The 19,981-nt window shown below is 39.5% G+C and overlaps 2 protein-coding genes across 8 annotated transcripts in view; both read left to right on the top strand.

Annotated features, from left to right (window-relative positions):
• The window catches only part of kank3 (KN motif and ankyrin repeat domains 3), a 45,684-nt gene extending 42,452 nt beyond the window's left edge, over nt 1–3,232 (top strand). For all 4 annotated transcript variants that reach the window (XM_085246338.1, XM_085246340.1, XM_085246341.1 and 1 more), the window contains one exon: nt 2,317–3,232. In XM_085246338.1, coding sequence (XP_085102464.1) covers nt 2,317–2,379 — 63 coding nt within the window. In that variant the 3' untranslated portion in view covers nt 2,380–3,232. The remainder of the gene's footprint in view (nt 1–2,316) is intronic.
• A 2,824-nt stretch (nt 3,233–6,056) lies between these two features.
• LOC146558759 (phosphatidylinositol 3-kinase regulatory subunit gamma-like) lies at nt 6,057–18,864 on the top strand. Of its 4 annotated transcripts, none has more exons than XM_085246492.1 (12): nt 6,057–6,621; nt 9,742–10,491; nt 12,939–13,079; nt 13,192–13,297; nt 13,431–13,529; nt 14,199–14,379; nt 14,557–14,679; nt 14,762–14,904; nt 15,008–15,184; nt 16,236–16,307; nt 16,530–16,691; nt 16,776–18,864. In XM_085246492.1, the coding sequence occupies exons 2-12, from the start codon at nt 10,239–10,241 to the stop codon at nt 16,963–16,965; spliced, it is 1,647 nt and encodes a 548-aa protein (XP_085102618.1). In that variant the 5' UTR covers nt 6,057–6,621; nt 9,742–10,238; the 3' UTR covers nt 16,966–18,864. The 4 variants fall into 4 exon arrangements, with proteins under 4 accessions (XP_085102618.1, XP_085102619.1, XP_085102616.1 ...); XM_085246493.1 differs by having other exon boundaries at nt 14,554–14,679; nt 16,812–18,864; XM_085246490.1 differs by having other exon boundaries at nt 14,554–14,679.
• Nucleotides 18,865–19,981: the final 1,117 nt, after the last annotated feature.

Here is a 19,981-nt window from a genome sequence, read left to right as displayed (position 1 = left end):
AAGGGGAAAATCCGCATAATCGCCATATAATCTTGTCACACTGTGTGAATAATTAAACTGGTAAGAATTGTTAGGGACAGCTGAGTATTGGAGGCAGAACTCAAAGGCGTTTAAACAGTTGAACAATATTTTTATTTCTTTTTTTGCCTCCTTCACAGCAGTAGATTAGTGCACCGTATGTTCATGGCCAAACTAAAGTCGAACGCAAACGAAGAAAAATAATGGAGAACAAAAAGCAAGGCTCGCTCAACATCCAAAGTAAATGTAACAGTTAAGGAAACACTTCTGCACACTGCTATAGAGTGCAACAGTGATGATCAGGAAGTAAAAGTCCCATTCATATTCTCCATAAGTATTATGAGCCATAAAACTCACCACACATACAACACTGTTCGCATGTTTTCCCTGTGGTTTCTTCCTGGGTACTCTCCCACAGTCCAAAGACATGCCGTTAGTAGGGTTAGGTTAATTGATGATTCTAAATTGGTCCAAAGGTGTGAATGTGAGTGTGAATGGTCGGTCTCTGTGTTAGCCCTGCGTCAGACCTTGTACCTTGCCTCTTGCCCTATGGTAGCTGGAATAGGCTCCAGCCCCCCCCCCCAACCTTGATAAGGGTAGGTGAAAGAGTATGGATGGATTGTTGGAAGTAATTTGCTGTGGAAAACTGGGATTTTTAATTTTTATGGGATGAGTAGTCCCTCCAATGTTAATTAGGTGCACAGTCTTAGTATCTTTGACTCTTTTTATCCAAATCAAATCTTTTTTTTTTTGGTCACAATTCACCTTGTAGCTGGTTGGCTCGATTCAAGGCGTAAAATTCATTACTGAAGGACTTTCTCAGACTTCACTGGAGAACATGAGTAGAAAAAAAAAAAGTTTGGTCACTCTTGTGCTCTATACCTAATTTTAATAGGGCAGAAAGCTGTAATAGGTTAGCAGTGGAAAAACAAATGTTGTTCTATTAAGAGAATGTACCTGCTCTCTAACTACTTAAAATGGAAAGATATTTCAAACATCAGACCAAACTTCCCCTCCTTAATACCACATTTGACACATTTCCCTAGGACGTTCACCATAAAAGGAGCCCAAAAGGGCCTGGACTGAACTGGTTTGGCAATTCCTGGGATCAAACCAGACAGAGGCCAAGTTTAGTCTAGAGGAGAGGTATCCAAACTAGCAGTTTCAAAGTCAGGATTCACTCACAAATCTTAACGATTTCATGAATGACTTGGCAACAATACACAAGAAACACAGCATATTTACAAGCACTGTGTGTTTTGTATAAAGGTCACATGCCACCCTGTGACAAGAATAATGCCCTTCTGCATAAAAATCTAATAAAATGCCACAAGCCTTCTTCACAAAGTCTGGCCCATCATATATGAACAGGGTGGCTAGAATTAGTTGTGATGCTCGCATTGTTGCTTAAGTTTATCAGCTAAGAAGGACCACTTTCAAGAATCAAAATTATAATAGTTTTTAAAACAGTTTCTCTTTTTCCATCAGGGAAACACTGAGCTTCACTTTTCTAATAATCACACCAGCAGTAAACAGAAAATTCAACTTTACACACTTTGAATGAGGCTATGCGACATCATGGCTACATCTGATGACAAAAGCTATCATTTTTAACCAAATCAACATGTTTATTTCTTCTGAGCGGGCCCGCTTCAAAGAAAGTCTCTTCAAAATGTTTGGAGCGCTATAATACAGTGATTTGGGCCAAACATCATGAGAATTTCCCTTTTGCCAAATCTGATTGTAAAGTACAGTACAATTCGATTAAGTCATCCAACGTCAGCAGAACCGATTCAGCACTTCAAAGAGAAGCCAGGCGGTTCCTTTACAAAACAAAGCCGACCCCAATCCCCCGTGTTCGCCTTGTAACTTTGAGACTTTTTGGTTATCAGCTCCCATCTCCCAGCTATTTTTATATTATGCAACCTACAGTGTCCCTAATGCACATATTGCAAGATTTCACATTGTAGCTGGCCAAGTTTAAAATTAGGGTTGTAAAATCACCTTTGAATCTAATAAATAAAGCGTGCGAGTTAGTTAAAGTTAGGTCACACTTATAAACAACTTGGAGTGAATGATGCCTCTTGTATTTAAAGGTGGTAGGATCAGTTCCGCTGCAGTGCTCCAAGCTATAGTTAGGGTGTGGGCTGCACTAAATGAAGGTGCACCGCTGCCCCCTTTAGGTGTCACCACAGTCATGCAAGCTATGGTCTTCTTGGGAAGGCGATGAAGTGAATGCATACAATCGTTACCATCAAGCCTTTAAAATGTAGCCCTGTCCTTTATGTTGTCTTTCAGGGGAGTCCAAAGGCCCAGCCACGGAGCCCCACGAGCCCACACAAGTGCTGGCCTGCAGACTGACACGATCAAAGCCGCTAACTGGGGCAGACACACCAGCAAACATAACTGGATATGAGCTGTGAAAAGCTCCACTGGAATTTACTTAAACGCATATTTATAGTTTGCCATGTCCTCCATTTACACTGATCAGCCACAACATAAACACCCGACAGGTGAAGTGAAAAATAATTGGATTATTTAGTTAATATACTTTGTTTAGCTGGTCAGCTTTGATTTGGCTTATGTCACTTGATAGACAAAATTTAGACTCTCACACCACAAAAACTGCTGAGGCACAGCTCAAGAACATGTGGAGTCAGCCTCCACAAACCCACAGAACCAAAAAAACCTGTTGCCAGAAATCCCTTTTCAGGCTCCGACGAGTCAGAGCCGGGATACTAATGCTGTTGCTGATCAGTGTACAAAATATTGTTAAGAGAATATTATATTTCCATAAGATTCTTCAATGGTTATTATTTACTTTAGGTCTCTAAGATATGTTTATTTTCTCTATGACATGCCTTGAGATGTTACATTTATCATTTGCACACCACTAATATTTTACTATTAAGGGCAACACATCATTACCACATAATGTACATCCAAAAAATACATCTATTGGTTTTCCATACACATGCGCACACACAGTGGCGTAGTGTACAGTTATACCCCAATGTCATCAAAAATCATCACATGGATGTCACATCGTCCAGCGTGACTGAACTGAATGAATGTTGCTCTGTGGTCTTCCTTTCCTGGCTAACTGATGTGTAAACCTTAACTGTCATAGTCTGCACTAACTGTCTGTGCATTATGTTGTTATAAAAAAATATATATATATATTATTGTCTAAAATAAACATATTTACATAAAAGTTTGTGGGTGTTGGTGTTTCAAAGCAAGGAGTGCCACATGTTTGAGTTGGCAGCTATAATCTTTTTGTTTTTAATACCAGAAGAACTGAATGAGAGCTCTTTTGCTAATTAGACAAACAGGTAAACCACTGAACTATGGAGCTACACAGTTACATTCGAGTGGGGATAAACAGGACTAATCCGTTTGAACAGTTTTTTAAAAAGCTGATATTAGATGGTATCAATTTAAAAATTCTAGGTGACATCCTTTTTGAGTTGAGTTTGCAAGATTTTTTTTTGGAAAAACTTGACTTCTGACCTGGACCTTGAGGTCAAGGAATCCAAACTGGGAGCTTGGGAAAGGGGTCTGGTAACTGATAACCCTGCCTCCCATTCTACATTTAGAAATTCTGGGAACCACAAGTTACCCTCCAGTCTGAGTGTGACGCGTTCCACTGTGATAATGTGGTACTTTGAGGTATTTAAGATATGATGGAACACAATAGTTCTGTATGCAAGGAGAAGGATTTTAATTTCAATTCTTGGTATAATATAGACCCAATAAAGAGAAGATGATATTTGAGGATTAGGGTCTCTCTCTGTAATCCTTGTTAGTACTCCTGATTGTCTCATCTGACTTCATAGATAAAAACATACAGTGCTTTCTGATAACATTACCAAAGGGAAGCACGCATAGCCTAAAAAGTCTTGGTCCTAGTGCAGAACCCTGTGGAACTCCATGACTAACTTCTGTGTGAGATTTCTCATTTATATGGAAAAATTGGAATCTATGAGATAGACGATGATTCAAATTCATTCAGTGTATTTCCTTTAACTAGCAAACTCGTGCAGTATGCACACATGTTGGTTCAGTGCTCAACTGAACTTTTTGTGGGATCTGTATAAAGTATTTGTATACACAGTATAGATGATGGCATTCACAGTGCCCTAAGCAATGTTTCATCACGATTGCTCCAATTGTGTAGGAGAAGATGGGGGAACATACATAAGCTAAGATCATTATAGTGTGATGATTATGTCAAAGGTGTATTCTAGTCTCTGTATTAAAATGTTGTGATCAGCATTATTTAATAATGAGGCCTAGCAATACAAGCACCTGAGGAGATAAAGACTGTATATTTCACTCTTAAGCAGTCTTGCTCATTGATTTGTAAGATTGAGTCTACATACCCGGACAATCAGCAGCTACGCCTCTTCCGCAGCACAAGGCAGTCAGCTGAGTGAGGTTTAATCTTGTGTTTAATCGTCTTTCATTTCAGACCGCTCTCTCACTTTCCATGTAGGCGCCATGAGGGCTGTGGCCAGACGTTGAGTCTAACCAGGTCACTGGAGCTGCCGGAGGCTGCAGATAAATATTCATGAAAACCTGTTAACTCTTTCCATCTAAACACCGGGTTATTTCACTGCCTATTTTCCAATGTTTTCCTTTTTCTAACAAATGCCTCATTTTCCCTCTCAGCTAGATAGCCAGCTGTGTAAGCAATCGCCTGTCACAACTAAAAACAGCAAGCCTTAATAACCTTCCCCCTCACCCTTCAAACTTCAGTCCAGTGCTGCTCATCCCCCTTTTATGCTTGCTCCCTCTTTCTCAGCCTTGCATGTCCTTCACTCCCCTTACCCCTCTTTATTACCTCTTTCTTCAACTTCCTTTTACTTCTTCAGATTACTCTTCTGTCTGTCTTTCTTTTTTATCTGTCCTCATCCCACTTTTAAAGTTGGATAAGAATTCACAACTGAAATGAATACAACCCTGCACAGGCAGACCAGAGCACATCACAGTAAATAATACCTGCCATGTGTAAAGAGGAAAATGCTTTTCAGACCTTTTGCATGCATCGAATCTGATGCCTATTACTGACTGCATAAAAGGGCGATAAGCAAGATAAATAATGAACATATTAGATAAATGCATCTTTAAAAATGGTTGATATTATTAAGGAAATCATATTTTCCAAATAAACAGAAAAAAGGCAAATACATCACACCCCTTTCTAACTACCAAACAATGTTTGAGTTTATGAAGTCTAAATAATAATATTTATGATATGAATATTTCTGTTTCCTGCTTTTAATAATGAGCACAAATTCATCTAGAACAAGGAACTGTCCCAACTCTGTTGAATGTGCTAGAAATGCAGTAGTAGTGTAATTTAAGACATATTAGAGAGATGACTGAGCATCAGTCATACCACAAATGTAAATAGGGCACAATTGCAGATGATCTTTATTTTTTTCCCCCCTCAGGACTCAATTTGTTTAATTTTTAATGCATGGACCTGATTTTCTGCATTGCTGCTTATATATAAGTTTCATCAACACCATGTGCAAACTGTAGGTAGAAGCAAAATGCTTTAAAAGGCAAATACAAAAATTCTAGAGAGAACATGAATCTGTTTTCCCCATTACTGTAACTGTGCTGGCTGGGACATCACGAGGGCGCTTGGGTGGTGGAGGTGAGGGGAGGGGGGTTGTTTTGTCTATAGTGCCGTAACATTTTTTTTTTTTTTATAACCAGTTACTTCCACACCACTTCTTTCATTATGCTGATCCGTGAAGTGGAAAGTAACGCTGGCGGAGTTGAGAGGTCAGGGACTCCTGCTGCCTAGATACATACAGTCTAATATTAGAACATTTCCTTGATTTGTTAGCAGCATCTCTGTTGTCTGCTGAGCACATGGCAACAAGCCGACCAATTGGATTTCAGGAGAATACTAAGCCCCTCGCTCTGTGTAGCAACAGTGGCATCCTTCCCTTATTTATTTATATATGAGTTTTTTCTCCCACCGACTCATTCTCATGCTTCTGTCCCCCCAGTGTGCAGCCACACCGCGCTGTCAAACTGTGCAAAAGAGTTACAGTGCTGCTCTTTTAGTTTTGCTTTTTCTGTTAGCAGCACAAGCTCTGAAATGTACATTGTACATTTAGGCTTTTCATATTTGTTTATATTTTTATAGACACTTTCCCCCCCCTCTCTTTCCTCACTGCACCCCACTGATCAGTGGAGTTTTTCCTGCGCTCTGCACGTGAAAGTAAAATCAAACTGGGGGAATGTCTCAAGAAGGCTTCATTTTTTAAGAGGACATGTTTTAGTGAAGAGGAGAGGAAAAACGCAGAGGAATGACAGCGTGGGAAAAAGATGGCACTCAGAGGGGACCATTAACTACCAAATGGAGAGGATCTTTAAAAGATGGAGGACATAGGAGGAGAAGCTGTACGGGATAGGATGAGTTGGAGGGGGATGGAGGGACAGAGAATGGCGTGAGGACCGAGGACAGTGGTTGGTTTGATCTGAGCCACGTGTGCGTCCAGCCACGTCTCTTCGCTGCTTCGTGGATACCGATGAAACGCTGGTTTCCCATGTCGCCCGGTCCCTTCTGTCTGAGCCCAGGTAGGTGCGTACTCTCCTGTACATCCAAGTTTGATAATGATCTTTCATTTTTTCAGGTTCTCTGGACGTTAGTTCTACCAGAAGCTGCCATTTTGAAAGTTCTGTTAACGTTTAGCCTTCACGTCTCTTCGTTGTCGAAGCTCTGGTACAGGATGAGAAGCTTGAAGGCGTTGAAGAAAAAAATGGCGTATATTAGCTGTTTCGTTTTTGTTGTGGGGTTCAACATTCATTGATAAGACACTAAAAACACAAGCTAAGCTGCAAAATGACCCCTCCCCCAAATTAAAATAAAACCAAAAAACTACCAAAACCAAACCGGTAACATATGATCAGTTTCTCCAGTACTATCTGAGAGACGTTGGACTGATTACCAACTGTCGCAGACTACGTGAAAGTATGAGACGTTGTGTAATGCAACATATTTGTGAGACCAAACTGGCCACTGTCAGTGGCGTTTCAAGTGGCGTAAATGATAAGGTCACGACTGAAAGATTGCTAGTTTTTCAGATAGGACATTTTTCTGACTTGCAAACCAAAAAAATGGTTATGGTACAGCTGTGCCATCCCAGATGGATTGGGTCCGGAAAGTATTAAAACATGACAAAACTGGCTGGATGCAATAATGACACTTTTGTAAGTTTGGGCAAAATCATGTTTAGTATCTCATCTCAACTGGAAATCGACAAAATGTACGGTGAACATCAATCCATGATGGTTGCGTACCGCGTAAAACGCCATTTTCAATGGTCTGAAAATCTGTAATGTCTGTAATGTTGCATAACTTGGACACATTACATTTGACAATTTAGTAACTACATATGCTTTTTTCCCCTGTTCTAAGTAATCTCAAAAACTAAATTTGACATAACAAAAAATCAGTATATATATTTAAAATCTGGTCAAATGAGAAGTATCACTCTTCTCATTTTACCACATTCATAACTACTAAGGTTTTGTTAGTATAATAAATTAAATGAAGCTGATTTGTTTTTCAGTTGCAGCGTACAATGACAGCAACTGCAATCTCTTCATTGTCAAAGACGTTATTCATCACAACACGATGTGCCACATTTGCAAACAAATTCAATTCTTAATTCAAAGATAAACACAAGAGGTCAACTATGTGGTATTGTCACATCAGTTCCCTTAGATAAGGTCTTGTAAAAGAACACTGTAGGCAGCCTTATCAGTATTTTCACAAATGAGCTACTTTTACATATGAAGATCTGTTACATAAATGGTTGAATATTTGATATAATATTAATGTTTTTTAATTGGATGTATTTTTAAATCTCACCAGGTATCTCTTGAATAATTCAGGGTGATACCATTTAGTGCTGAGGATTTCACGCTGCCTTGTATTTTAGCAATAAAATTTTTTTAAAAACTATTTTTTAAAATACACGCTGGTGTTTTTATGTGATAGTACGTCTGTAAAAACGAGTGTGTCAGAAATTGTTGCAATTGTCTAACGAGCTTTTCAAGTCAAAATACTTCATCACAATGAAAAAAATTAATAAATTTTAAAAAATGCAAGATATACTTTATAACCCCACGGGACCTCTGCCCCTTATTTTATGGTTATTTATGATTTGACTTACTTTTCTCGATTCCACTGGTCTGTGTATGTGTCTCTGTGCATGAGAGAAACACACTAGTGTTGACTGATACATTACATTTGCATTCATTTCATTCAATGAATGCGTAGCAAAAATCTGCAAATAACGCATCGTTTTTACCCAAGTCCTAACAAGTACAGCCCCAAACGTCAACCTGGGGAATTTGCCCTCAGTAATGTAGGCAGCTTTTCAGGATTTGTCTGTGGAAATAATGTTATGCGATTCGTGGTCAATTTACCATTTTCTTGTAAACCTAGAGGATTTTTTTAAATCAGAAGTTTCATTATTGATGAATGTGTTAAGATTGAGTATTTCTACTTACATTGTTTCTAACATACAATAATTCAAGGGACAGATGTTGTAAGTTAACATCTGCGAGTTAAAAAATAAACGATAAATCTGCACATAAAAATGTTAGAGATGAACATTTAGCCTGGTTTTCACATGCTGCATCACATTTCAAGCCCTCACAGCTGATATGTGTACATCTGACTCATCAGATGACGCACTGAACACTTCATATGTAAGTAATGGGTTTTTCCTAACGTTAAAAGAATTAGTGGCATTTTTTAAGAGCACAGTTTCGCAGTACTGCCAAACACAGCTCAAATTTCTCTCAACGATGTGCAGGACGTGTTTACACTGAGAGGTCTAGCAGTGACAAAAGGCTACCAAATATCATTTCATGCCAGTGAAATTCAGCCAGTTGTATTAATAACAGGTCCAAAAACCACTGGCTTTGCCAATAGTTGCAGTAAATGCCACACTTTTGACTGCATTTACCAGTAAAATAATTGACGACGCTTATTTTTTTACCTGCTCACACCACATTTGAAGCAATGCTACTCTCACCAAAGCCTTGATGCTTGCTGTCCCGACCTGAGCAGAGCGGAGCAAGCGACAACGAAAGTGTGAGACGGAGCAAAATTAGTCACAGTATTCCTTCTTCTTACGAATTTCTTGAAAACAAACCAAGCAAAAAACAAACAAACAAACAAACAAAAAAAGATATAAGGCTGCAAACAAACCCCACAAAAACTAAATACTGCAGCAAATTTAAGATAGCAACGATTTTGACTGAAGCATCTTCTGCAAATGTGTACAAATCTCAAAATTTGAAAACTGCAAACCTTCCAATGAACATCTAAGGCTGTCTGTTTGATATTCACTGTGTCACTGCCATAGTGACTCCCAGTGACCTGGGAGGTGATGTCCCAGATCCAGTTAATAAATCTGAATTTGATCATTCACAAAAAGTTAAATAAGTCTCCTTTCCCTGCCATGCACAGTACAAATTACTTGTTGTTGCACTGCTGTTGGTTGCAGAAACAAGTTCTTAGTTTAATGCACACTGGCCCAGGAAATCTGGAAAGTTTCCCTCTTACCGATCCATAGAAAAAATGTAAGCTATACAGGTGTATAGCTTACAGGATAGTTATGAAGTAATGTGTATAAGGATTTTGGTCAGAATAACTGAAAATTTGTGCCTTTTCTAATTTAGGTTTCCTGAGATGAGATGATGCACGGGTCCTCGAAGCACAAATTGAGCAGTTTTTCCTCAGCCTGCTGTTCTTTAGCAGTTTACAGCTTAGCTACTAGTGTTGAGGTATATAAGAAGCACTCATATCGGTAGAGTGTGATTGTTCTCCATTGCGCCCAGATATGAACCCCTTTGAGCAAACAGCGACGGAGCACAAGAGCACCTGAATAAGGAAAACTCCACTGATTATAAGGAAGTGAAAACTGGATCTATTGGCAGTGCCATCAATCTACTATATGATATGCTTAAAACCAAGACTCAAGGTGAGGAACATGCTCTACCTCCACAACACTGGGCAGCCATGAACTCTGCACTGCCACCCTCTCTCTTCTCAGCCATGAGTATAACTGTAAGCTGATAGTATGTGATCAACCACACTGTGGGGCCGACATCCTGCTGCTTCACCTTCTCAATAAATCCTAGCTGCACAACAACAATACTAAGTTAGCGCTTTCAAAATGGCAGATCAGAATTTACAGCACAGCACAGAGGACGACAACCTTCAGCCAGCTGATTACCCAACGTCATCACTAGCATCGCTACATCTCAGGGATGAGGCTGTCGTCACAAATGAGAACACCAACCAAATCGGGGATAATCCTGAGACCGGTTCAGTATGTCCTGTGGTGATGTCATCAATGTTTAACCAATCACGACAGCAGGGAGACATATCCATGGCTATCATGCCCGAGTCTCACCCAGCAGATCAAGGTAAGATTAAAACATAAAACATAAAAATGTTTTATAATGTCAAAAATCAATTTGACAGTAATATAATTTTTTATGAATGTAGCAATTATACAAAAAAGATGACAGAATGATCAAGAAACGACAACAACAAAAAAGAACAGACATGCTGGGTTCTCTTCTTTTTGGGGTAACAAACAAAACCACTTCTGTGAAAATGACCAAATTAAAAAAATATTTTGGCACAGAAGGAATCAGGAGGCTCGAAGGATAGAAGACGAAGACTGTCATTTCTGTTGACCGGCCACTTTGTTATGTGAAAAAAGTGCATTTAAGGTAAATCTTCAACATTAAGTTTTCTCGTAGTCAAAGGAGCTTGCAAAGAAAAGCGTCTGGACTTCTTTAGGTTGCTTGAAGACGTCCAGAAAACAGCTTAAACAACCGGAGTATCAATGTGTATAACCATCACTCTATGTGATAGGTTATACTGGCTAAGTTTCGCTAATGAAACTATGACACAAATGTAAAGTTTAAAAACCAACCAAACAAAGACAGACAGGTTAAATATTTTTGTCAGGTCTGAGGCTTTCATGCGGTTAGCTAATGTTGACGCTATGAGGGCTCAAAGATGCTGAAAAAAGTTGGGGATTAAAAAGTGCTTATGTTTGACCCAAACATATGGACTTTTATTAGCTTGTAAATATTTTCATGGGTACATTACACAATAAAAGATAATCATTAGGAGCCAGTGGACAGAGGCTGAAACACTTTCATCTTAAGGAAGCTTGGAGGCTGTTGAAACACTATCAAACCAAATGTTAAGATTAGTTTGCAACATGTGGGGCATGTCTCCAAAGGTTGATTCTGTTCATCTGGATATAGCGTTTTCAGTAGGAGAAACGTTTCATCACTCATACAAATCGCTTATTCAGTCCCAGCTGACTGCAGATTTCCCCAATCTTATAAACATGAGGGAATGGTTTAAAAAGGAACCAGCAGATGGCAGAATTTACCCTTCGATGCGCTAAGACCGAGTGACATGGTGCTCTGTTTTGCTTCTGCTGAACTCCAAAAATACTACAAATAGTATTTCAAGTTCTACACACAGTTGTTTAGGGAAGTTGGCACACCCAGGTCAGTGGACCTTCAAAGGTGCAGAAATGCTACAGTGCCTTTATTTAAAAAACAAAACATGCATTTCAGAAGTGTAAAAAAGCCAGCAGCACTTTTAGCCCAGAAGACCAGTTGACTTTTAACTGGAATCAGGTAAAGAGAAGAAGCATTCTCCTGGCAATCCTTCCAAACAAACTTGTGTTTTTGCCTTTTCTGCGAGCACTGAGCAGTCTGACCTTGGGTGAATTTGCTGGGATGTCTCCTCCTAAGAAGATTGTGGTACTGCGTCAACACACTCGAACGCGCCAAACCAGCAAGCTATCAAAACGTCTGCTTTTATAGAGGCGCTCGCACTCATTGATGATCACTTAATCAAGTGCATCTGATTAGCAGCACCTAGCTGCCAATTACCCTCTTAATTCCTATGGCAGCAGTAAAGGTGGGCTTAGTTTTTCACGCTATGACACAACACCATTGCTATAGTTTTTTTTAAAACATTACAAGCTACACCACGTTGAGGAGGAAAATAAAGCAAAGAAACCTAAAGTTAATGAATCTACCATCTACTATCCAGCTTTTTTTTAGTTGAACAGCTTTTATTAGGTTTTTATACAAGGCAAGTTTTGACAGAGCTTCACTGTGTGTAGACCCTGGGTTAATGAGTTGACGACCTTTCTAATTTTACAACAGTATAAGTATGATTCCCCCAACACACAGCTCTTTCTGGAGCAACGATTTCAAGCATCTCCAGGCATGCCTTCACAAGTGGTGAGGGGACGATTTATGTCAACTGCTTAGAGCACACCTCTTATTGCACTCAGTGCTCGTGTTGCATGTGTGTGTGTGTTTATATGCTGGGAAACACAAAGAATTCCCACATAAATGTAATGATTGCCGAATATGCCTGACAGACGGGGTCTCACGTTTCCCTGCTATCCTAATGTAACACTGACACAACCACACACGGCGGGGTAAAAATCACAAGCAGCCACAGTGGAGCATCAGCTCTGGATCTTCAGGCCAACATTGCATCTCGCTGTAGACAGCTGTTGTTTGTTAGGCGAGGCAAGGCGAGGTCGGGCACTAAGCAGCGACGAGTCTAGCCGAGTGTGCCTGAGCGAGGAGTGCCAGTTCTGGTATTTTAGGCAGTCAGACACTGTCACCTGTCAGCGAACTAGTCTAGACACGGTCTCCCACGTGGTGCGAGAATAAGCTACACAACGATATCAACCTCTCAGCAGCTAGTCAGGAGGACGGCAGTGTGTGCAGAACGGCCGCAGAGCGCAGATCGCCAGATACAGACTGATGTGAACAGGCAGGGAGGGTAACGCTGGGTTGTTTTACGGTTGATGTTTCAGAGTTCTTGGAAAGTGAAATGGGCCAAAGTGAAAGTGAGGCGCAGTCCGACACCCTGGCAGCGTTCTTGCAGGACCTTTCCTCTCATGATCATAATGATGGTACGTCTCTTCCAGGAAAAACCAACAGCAGCAAGGAAGGAGGTGCGCTCCAATATATTTGCAACGGACTGTTTACTCCTTAGCAGTTTTGTTTCAAATTAAGGTAAAATGTTTTATCCTACTTAAAAATGTAACTGCATTTTTTTCTATTCAGAAATATATCCAGAGAACAAAATATACAAAGCTATGGCAGAATGTGACTGCGGCGCTGATGACCACCAGCTTTTTGAAGCAGAGTGGTACTGGGGCAACATCTCAAGGTACTTTATATTTCTATCACTTTTTCTTTCTTTCAGCCAACACCACTGTTACAGCATATCTAATTTTATTGACGTTGTCTTCCTCCGACCGTTATAATTAACAGAAACCTTCATGTCCATTTGATTTGTTCAGAGAGGAAGTAAACGAGATGATGAGAAACACTCCTGATGGTACATTCCTGGTTCGAGATGCTTCCAGTAGGATTAAAGGAGAATACACGCTGACATTAAGGTAACTACTAGAAGATTAGTGACAAGTATGCATATGGCTACACTTTCATAAAGTGTATCAAACACAACTAGTTAAAGACTGTACTAGGTTTTATAAGTTTTATTGCTGCATTGCAACCAGTCATCAGTAGTCTGTATGTGAAAACAAAGTTAACCCCAAATTAAATATATATATTGTAGTCAAAGGTTAGTTATTATTTCCTGGTCTCGGAGTCTAAGTTTAGTTTTACTGGTTTTAAAGTGTAACTTTATACGTTTTGTGGTTTCGCTCTAATTTTAGCGGAATTGGGACAGACCAGGTTTCAGATATAAAGCTTTGTTGATTAGAGTTTGGCGTAGACTCCAATGTTCAGCAACATAACACCCTGTCCCCACAAGATGTGTTTCACGAGTGTTTTTCCAGTCATCCATCTTACATTTGGATGAAAGAACACACACACACACACACACACACACACACACACACACACACACACACACACACACACACACACACACACACACACACACACACATTTTAGAGATCTAAAAGTCTCCTGTCAGGAAAAGCGAGAGTGACTAAACAGAACCAGGAGAGGCTCCAATGGGGAACAAAGCTCCCTACTTGCTAGCCTAAAATGACAAGAAGTACCATGTTATTTATGGGACAACTATCCTTTGACTTTTGCAGAAAAGACGCTTCAAACAGACTAATTAAAATCTTCCATAATGGCGGCAAGTACGGCTTCTCTGAGCCACTGGCTTTTTCCTCTGTAGCGGATCTGATCCAGTATTACCAGAAGAAGTCACTGGCCCAGTACAACTCTAAACTGGATACACGGTTACTCTATCCAATATCCAGAAACCAGCAGGTAAACTTTTTGGGGCAATTTAACTGTGAACTTTTGTTTTCTTACATTACAACAACATCGCAACAAGACGTAATCAACTGAAGACTTTTACCACATGGTCTGTTACTGGTATTGGAACAAAACCGCCGTGCTAATGTCCAGACTAAATCCTTTTTTACCGTTTTGTGCATATAGCAGCAGGTTGTGATGGAAGCTGACATTGATGCAGCTGGAGAACAGCTAAGGATATTTCAGGATCAATACAAAGAAAAAAGCAAAGAGTATGACCGCCTTTTCGAGGAGCTGAATCTGACCTCCCAGGTACATGATCTTAATCCTTTCTTTTCAGAGCCCTTTCCTTTAAAGACTTAAAAACAAACGGTTTGTTTTCTCTTCTTCCTAGGAACTGCAGAGCAAGCGAACTGCCATTGAAGCTTTCAGCGAAATCATTCGGATCTTTGAGGAGGAATGTGAAACCCAAGAGCGCTACAGCAAGGAATACATCGACATGTTCCTCACATTAGACAGCAGTACAGAATCCGAGAAGTACGTTCACAAAGCACCTGGTTTTCCACTTTTTGTTTAAAAACAAGTTGAATTAATAATAGTTGCTAGATTAGTTGAGTAATTCCTTCATTTTTACTTTCAGAATTCAAAACAATTCAGATGAACTACAGTCGAGGGTGGAAGAGATCCACAGCAGCAAGAAGAAGTTAGAGGAGGAACTGAGGAACAAGGCACTGGTTCACATGGAGGTCGACAGGAAAATGAACAAACTGAAGCCTGACCTTGTGGAGCTCCGGAAGCTCAGAGATCAATACCTGGTGTAAGTTCAACCCTTCACTGTCCCATGTTTAGGGTTGTTGTACAGTGGTTCCAATTTAGGTCCCAAAATTTCCAAAATAACAAGAGATCGGTATCAGCATGGGCCAAACTATGACTTTAAACATTGGTGTCAGGGCTGGATTTTACAATCAGTGCGTCAGTGAAGCAAGGACTGAAAGACAAAACACAGTGTGTCCTGCACAGCGTCACAGCTACTGGAAGATGCGTGTTGTGACTTCACAGTCAAACGAGTATCTCAATCTGATTCTTACATTTCATCACATACCAATAACACAGCTGCGTTATAAACATAGAAAATAAATCAGCTGTTCTCCATGTTGTCACAGCTGTGCAGCTCGACTATGCTTGGTATGGAGCTTTATCATAAGCCTGATTGGTAGTGCGTGTCTTTCTAGCCAACTGTTGCCCTTTCACACGAAGTAAACCTGAACAAGTATCAATATAGTTAGCCTAAAGCACAACTGTAAATGTACTTAATTTACTGGGCAGTACAAAAAACAAACAAACATGTAAATACTGTATCTCTCTTTTTACTGTGTAACCCTTTGATCGATGTCATTGATCTGGATTGGATTTCTAGCATATAGGTGAAATAATCTCCTTTTTAAACTTTAAAGTGACATTAGTGAATCAATAATCATCCACTAATACAAAGTGTGTGCTTCTTTGTAATAAGTGCTTATACTTTTAGCACTTTAAGTATATTTTGATGCTTAAAGATTTGCACTATTACTTAACCAGTGGTCGCAATCCTTCTTTAAGTAAAGGGACTGAACACTTAAAGAGTAAAGTCAATGTTCTACAGCGGCACTTTTTATGAATACCATCCGTATTAGGCGAAAGTGATGCCAGTGAGTCTGAAAATCATAGCTAATGTTTTCTACACCAATTTACTGCTCTGTATTGATTTGGATTTTCTGATCAAATAGCCTGATTACTCATTGGTGTTCCTTTAAAAAAAAAAAAAAATCCTGGAAATTACCCTGATATACATGTAACAGCACTCCAACTGTTTTTTGTCCATGTTTCAGTTGGCTAACTCAACAAGGCACCAGGCAGAGCCAGATAAATGACTGGCTCGGTATTAGGAGTGAAGAAGAAGAGTAAGTATCCTTTTTCTCTTGGCCTGTGGCCACATTAGTCAAATCTTTTGGAGTAAAATGTCACAAAGGCATGTTCACTGACAACACACATACTGTATATGTGGCTCATCATGCCACCCATGTTGCTATTTTTGGTTCATATGATCGATACTAACACCAACACTCAACAAAACTGAGCACAACTGCTTCAAATCATCATACCGCTCCCTCTCCACCGGCTAGCCCATACACCCTAGCAGATGATACCCACCAGGAGGAGAGGAGCTGGTACGTTGGTGCTATGAGACGAAAGGAGGCGGAGGAGCTGCTGAGAGGGAAGAGAGATGGGACATTCTTAATCAGAGACAGCCAGACTCGGAGAGGCTCCTTTGCCTGCTCTGTCGTGTGAGTGTTTTAGGTACTTAATGTTTGGATGCTCTGTAGATAAATCCCGTAGATACCAAATAATCAGTTTCCTCTCTCATACAGTGTGGACGGGGAAGTGAAACACTGTGTAATTTACAGGACGTCCACGGGATACGGCTTCGCTGAGCCCTACAACCTGTACTCATCACTGAGAGAGCTCGTCCTTCACTACCGTCACACATCCTTGATCCAGCACAACCAGCAGCTGAATGTAACCCTGGCCTGGCCCGCTCTCAGCCAGCAGCCCAGCTGAGACACACCAGCACACACCCAGTAACAGTACTGTGGACACACCCGAACAGACACTATTACCAGGCTCAAAACAGCATACCGGTTAGTGTCATCACCGCACTAAAATATTCAGTGCTAAAATTGGATAATAATCTAAACATTGCTTTTATGCCAAACAAAAGTCATTTTATTACTCTTTTGTTATTATTATAATTTCTGTGTTTAAAAAGCCAATTTACTTTTCATCACCAGCTAAAGTTTGCCAGAAGCTTTTGCAGAAGTCAGCAGTAAATATTCAACTAAACTGTCCTAGTACAGAATTCAGCCTCACTAGTTTCCCCAAAGTGTTGCAAAAAGCTGTGCAGTGAATTGGATTCTGAATACAACACTTCCATTAAAAGAGTAACTAAAGCAAAGGCACAAAATATTTAGGAAAACACAAATAACAAAATTTGTCATTGCAATGTTGATTTCAATTATTCTTTAGTCCTGAAGCTAAAACAATCCAGCAAAAGTTTCTGTATTTTTTTCTAGACGCAAGCACAAGCACTATTTTAATGAAGAAGCCAAATATAAAATAGCTTCACCGCTATCAAGTTTTTGTATTTATAGTTGGCCACTCCTGACCTCTACCACACTAGTTTTAACTTCTTTGAACAAAAACAAACCAGTGTGCATTTCTTAAATTGATTTCTTAAGCTTCGTAATCATCTAACAAATGCATAGAAACAGTGAAGCAACAACAATATGAACAGAAAAAAAGCCCAGTATGGGACAGAACCACCCTGCATTGCTGGCTATGGTTATTTTAAGGCCAGAGCAAACACACAAACACTTTCAAAATAAGATAGCCTGAATACACACAGAGGATTGGATTCCTGTATTTTAAGACTTCTCCAGTTCAACTTCACATTTAGATGATATTGATATTTTCATTTTCTGATAAGGAGCAGCACATTTGGATCAAAAAGTTTTTGAAATACCAGGTGTTGGGTGTAAGTGTGTGGGGTGTTAGAACTAATGGAGCAAGAGGTTGAAAGGCTAGTCTAACTGCTTTAATGGTGACTGATCTGGTCACATTTGAGGCTTCTTAGGCACAAACATGACATTACAAAACTACATTAAGTTGTAGTTATGAAAACTAACCTTAATAAGGGTCAGTAAGGAATTTGACAGGATTTGGACCTGCTCAGTGAGAAATCTAAATTTAACAGTCATTTGGTTTGAAGTGATTTTGGTTGGAGTCCAGGAGATTTGTTAATTCAATTCAGTTCTATTTTATTTATTACAACAACAGTCGCCTCAAGGCGCTTTATATTGTAAGGTAGATCCTACAATAATACATACAGAGAAAAACCCAAGAATCATATGACTCCCTATGAGCAAGCACTTTGGTGACAGTGGGAAGGAAAAACTCCCTTTTAACAGGAAGAAACCGAGCGGCAGAACCAGGCTCAGGGAGGGGCGGGGCCATCTGCTGTGACTGGTTGGGGAGAGTGAAGGAAGATGGGATAAAAAACAAAGTTAAGAAGTCTGATGTGAGGTGCCCTTACAAGGTTATACTACAGGACTTCCAGGTTCATAGCAAACTGTAGAATAGTGCCTTTAAGTGCTTCTTTCCAACCAACAGACAACAACAGTCTGATGAACCAAACAGATAGACAAACCAATCTCTAGTTGAATATCTTATAACAAGGTAGTTGCTACTTCCCCAAATGCATGGCGTCTGATTATCAAAACAAAGGTTAATGATTTTAATGATTTTAGCCATGACCCTGGTGGCTACAAACTGTCAACAAAAGACACAAGGAAAAAGAAGCAGGTATGATTGGTTTGTGAAAGCAGTGTGTGTGTTGTGGCGTTTTTTAAAGGCTTTATATTGAGTTTAGATTTTAAATTTTCTACTTTTTTGGATTGAGAATGATAAAAAAAAAAAATAAGGGGGATTGGTACCCACTAACAAATTTCGGTTATATCAACACCCCTAGCACATAACATAGAGACTTACAACTGACCAAACAGCTGTAACAATTTTTATCATTACTGCTAGAATTTTGCAGGCATATTCGCTAGCTAGGTATTAACTAATAATGTAAAGATTCCAACTATGGGGACCAAAAACTGTATGTTACAATTAAATTAGATAGGTAATGATTTTTAGTTTTTTGAACCACACCAGCAGACCATACCTGAGAAGTTTTTTTTTCCTCTTAAGTGTAAATGAGATATATACACGGTAGAAAATTGTGTCTATATTGATAAAAGTATCATTTAAAATTAAAACTGTTTACATTTCAGATCTATCCAGGTATGTGTATCCCTGGATAAGTAGCAGGTTTGTAACCCAGGGACTTCTTTGATTGTGCAATTTTTGAGCAGAGATGAAGTGGTGCTTGTGGATATCATCGATTAAACTATTTTTATAGAGGAGAACACAGCAGTGAATAAACCTTGGTCTGCCCATGAATTAAGAAACAATTAAACATATATAAAGATATGAAGAGTTAATTTTACATATCGTGACCTGTATATATTTTTTCTTGTGTCATCGGGTCACATTAAAATGCACTTCTCTCTTTATGGTCACACGTTCTTGATTGTCATTGCGTATGTACACTTGAAGTTAAATGTCAGACTGTTTATTGCCACGAAGGGAGAGAAACTGTCAAGTTCCTACTTTGTGGCAGTGAAAAGGTGTATATGTTTGATTTTTGCATGCTATTATTGTGTAACAGGTTTTAAAAGGTATAATGCATATTACTAAATCAGAATATTATGGCTGGAAACTGTTTTGATACCAGTTCTGGTATTAGAATGACACCAGCAGCTATGAAATCAATTTTGTTTAGCCTCCATTAATGGTGCTAGGCACTTATTGCTATAGTTTTCCTTTAATGCGTCTCTTTCGATCACCTGTCAGTATTAGTCAAACTGTGACGAGTTCTTTATCAAAGCAAATGGAAATGTTTTCGTGTTGGCCGTGGTCTGTCGTGCTCGTAACCACATCAGTCTGTGAAATAGTGTTGCACAGTAGTAAA

This window comes from Mchenga conophoros, linkage group LG15 (genome assembly GCF_057382185.1).
Source record: "Mchenga conophoros isolate Kocher_MC1m ecotype Shallow Benthic linkage group LG15, M_conophoros_male_GT1.1, whole genome shotgun sequence".
In the NCBI taxonomy this organism is placed as follows: domain Eukaryota; kingdom Metazoa; phylum Chordata; class Actinopteri; order Cichliformes; family Cichlidae; genus Mchenga; species Mchenga conophoros.
The sequence above is the reverse complement of the archived record's forward strand: the minus strand, read 5'-3'. Positions and strand labels throughout refer to the sequence as shown.

What these genes read in the sequence shown, in the direction of transcription:
- LOC146558759 (XM_085246490.1), top strand. Translation starts at nt 10,239, where the DNA reads ATGGCAGATCAGAATTTACAGCACAGCACAGAGGACGACAACCTTCAG. An exon ending in CAATATCCAGAAACCAGCAG is followed by an intron (nt 14,380 to 14,553) that starts GTAAACTTTTTG and finishes TTGTGCATATAG; the next exon opens with CAGCAGGTTGTGATGGAAGC. An exon ending in ATTAGGAGTGAAGAAGAAGA is followed by an intron (nt 16,308 to 16,529) that starts GTAAGTATCCTT and finishes TCCACCGGCTAG; the next exon opens with CCCATACACCCTAGCAGATG.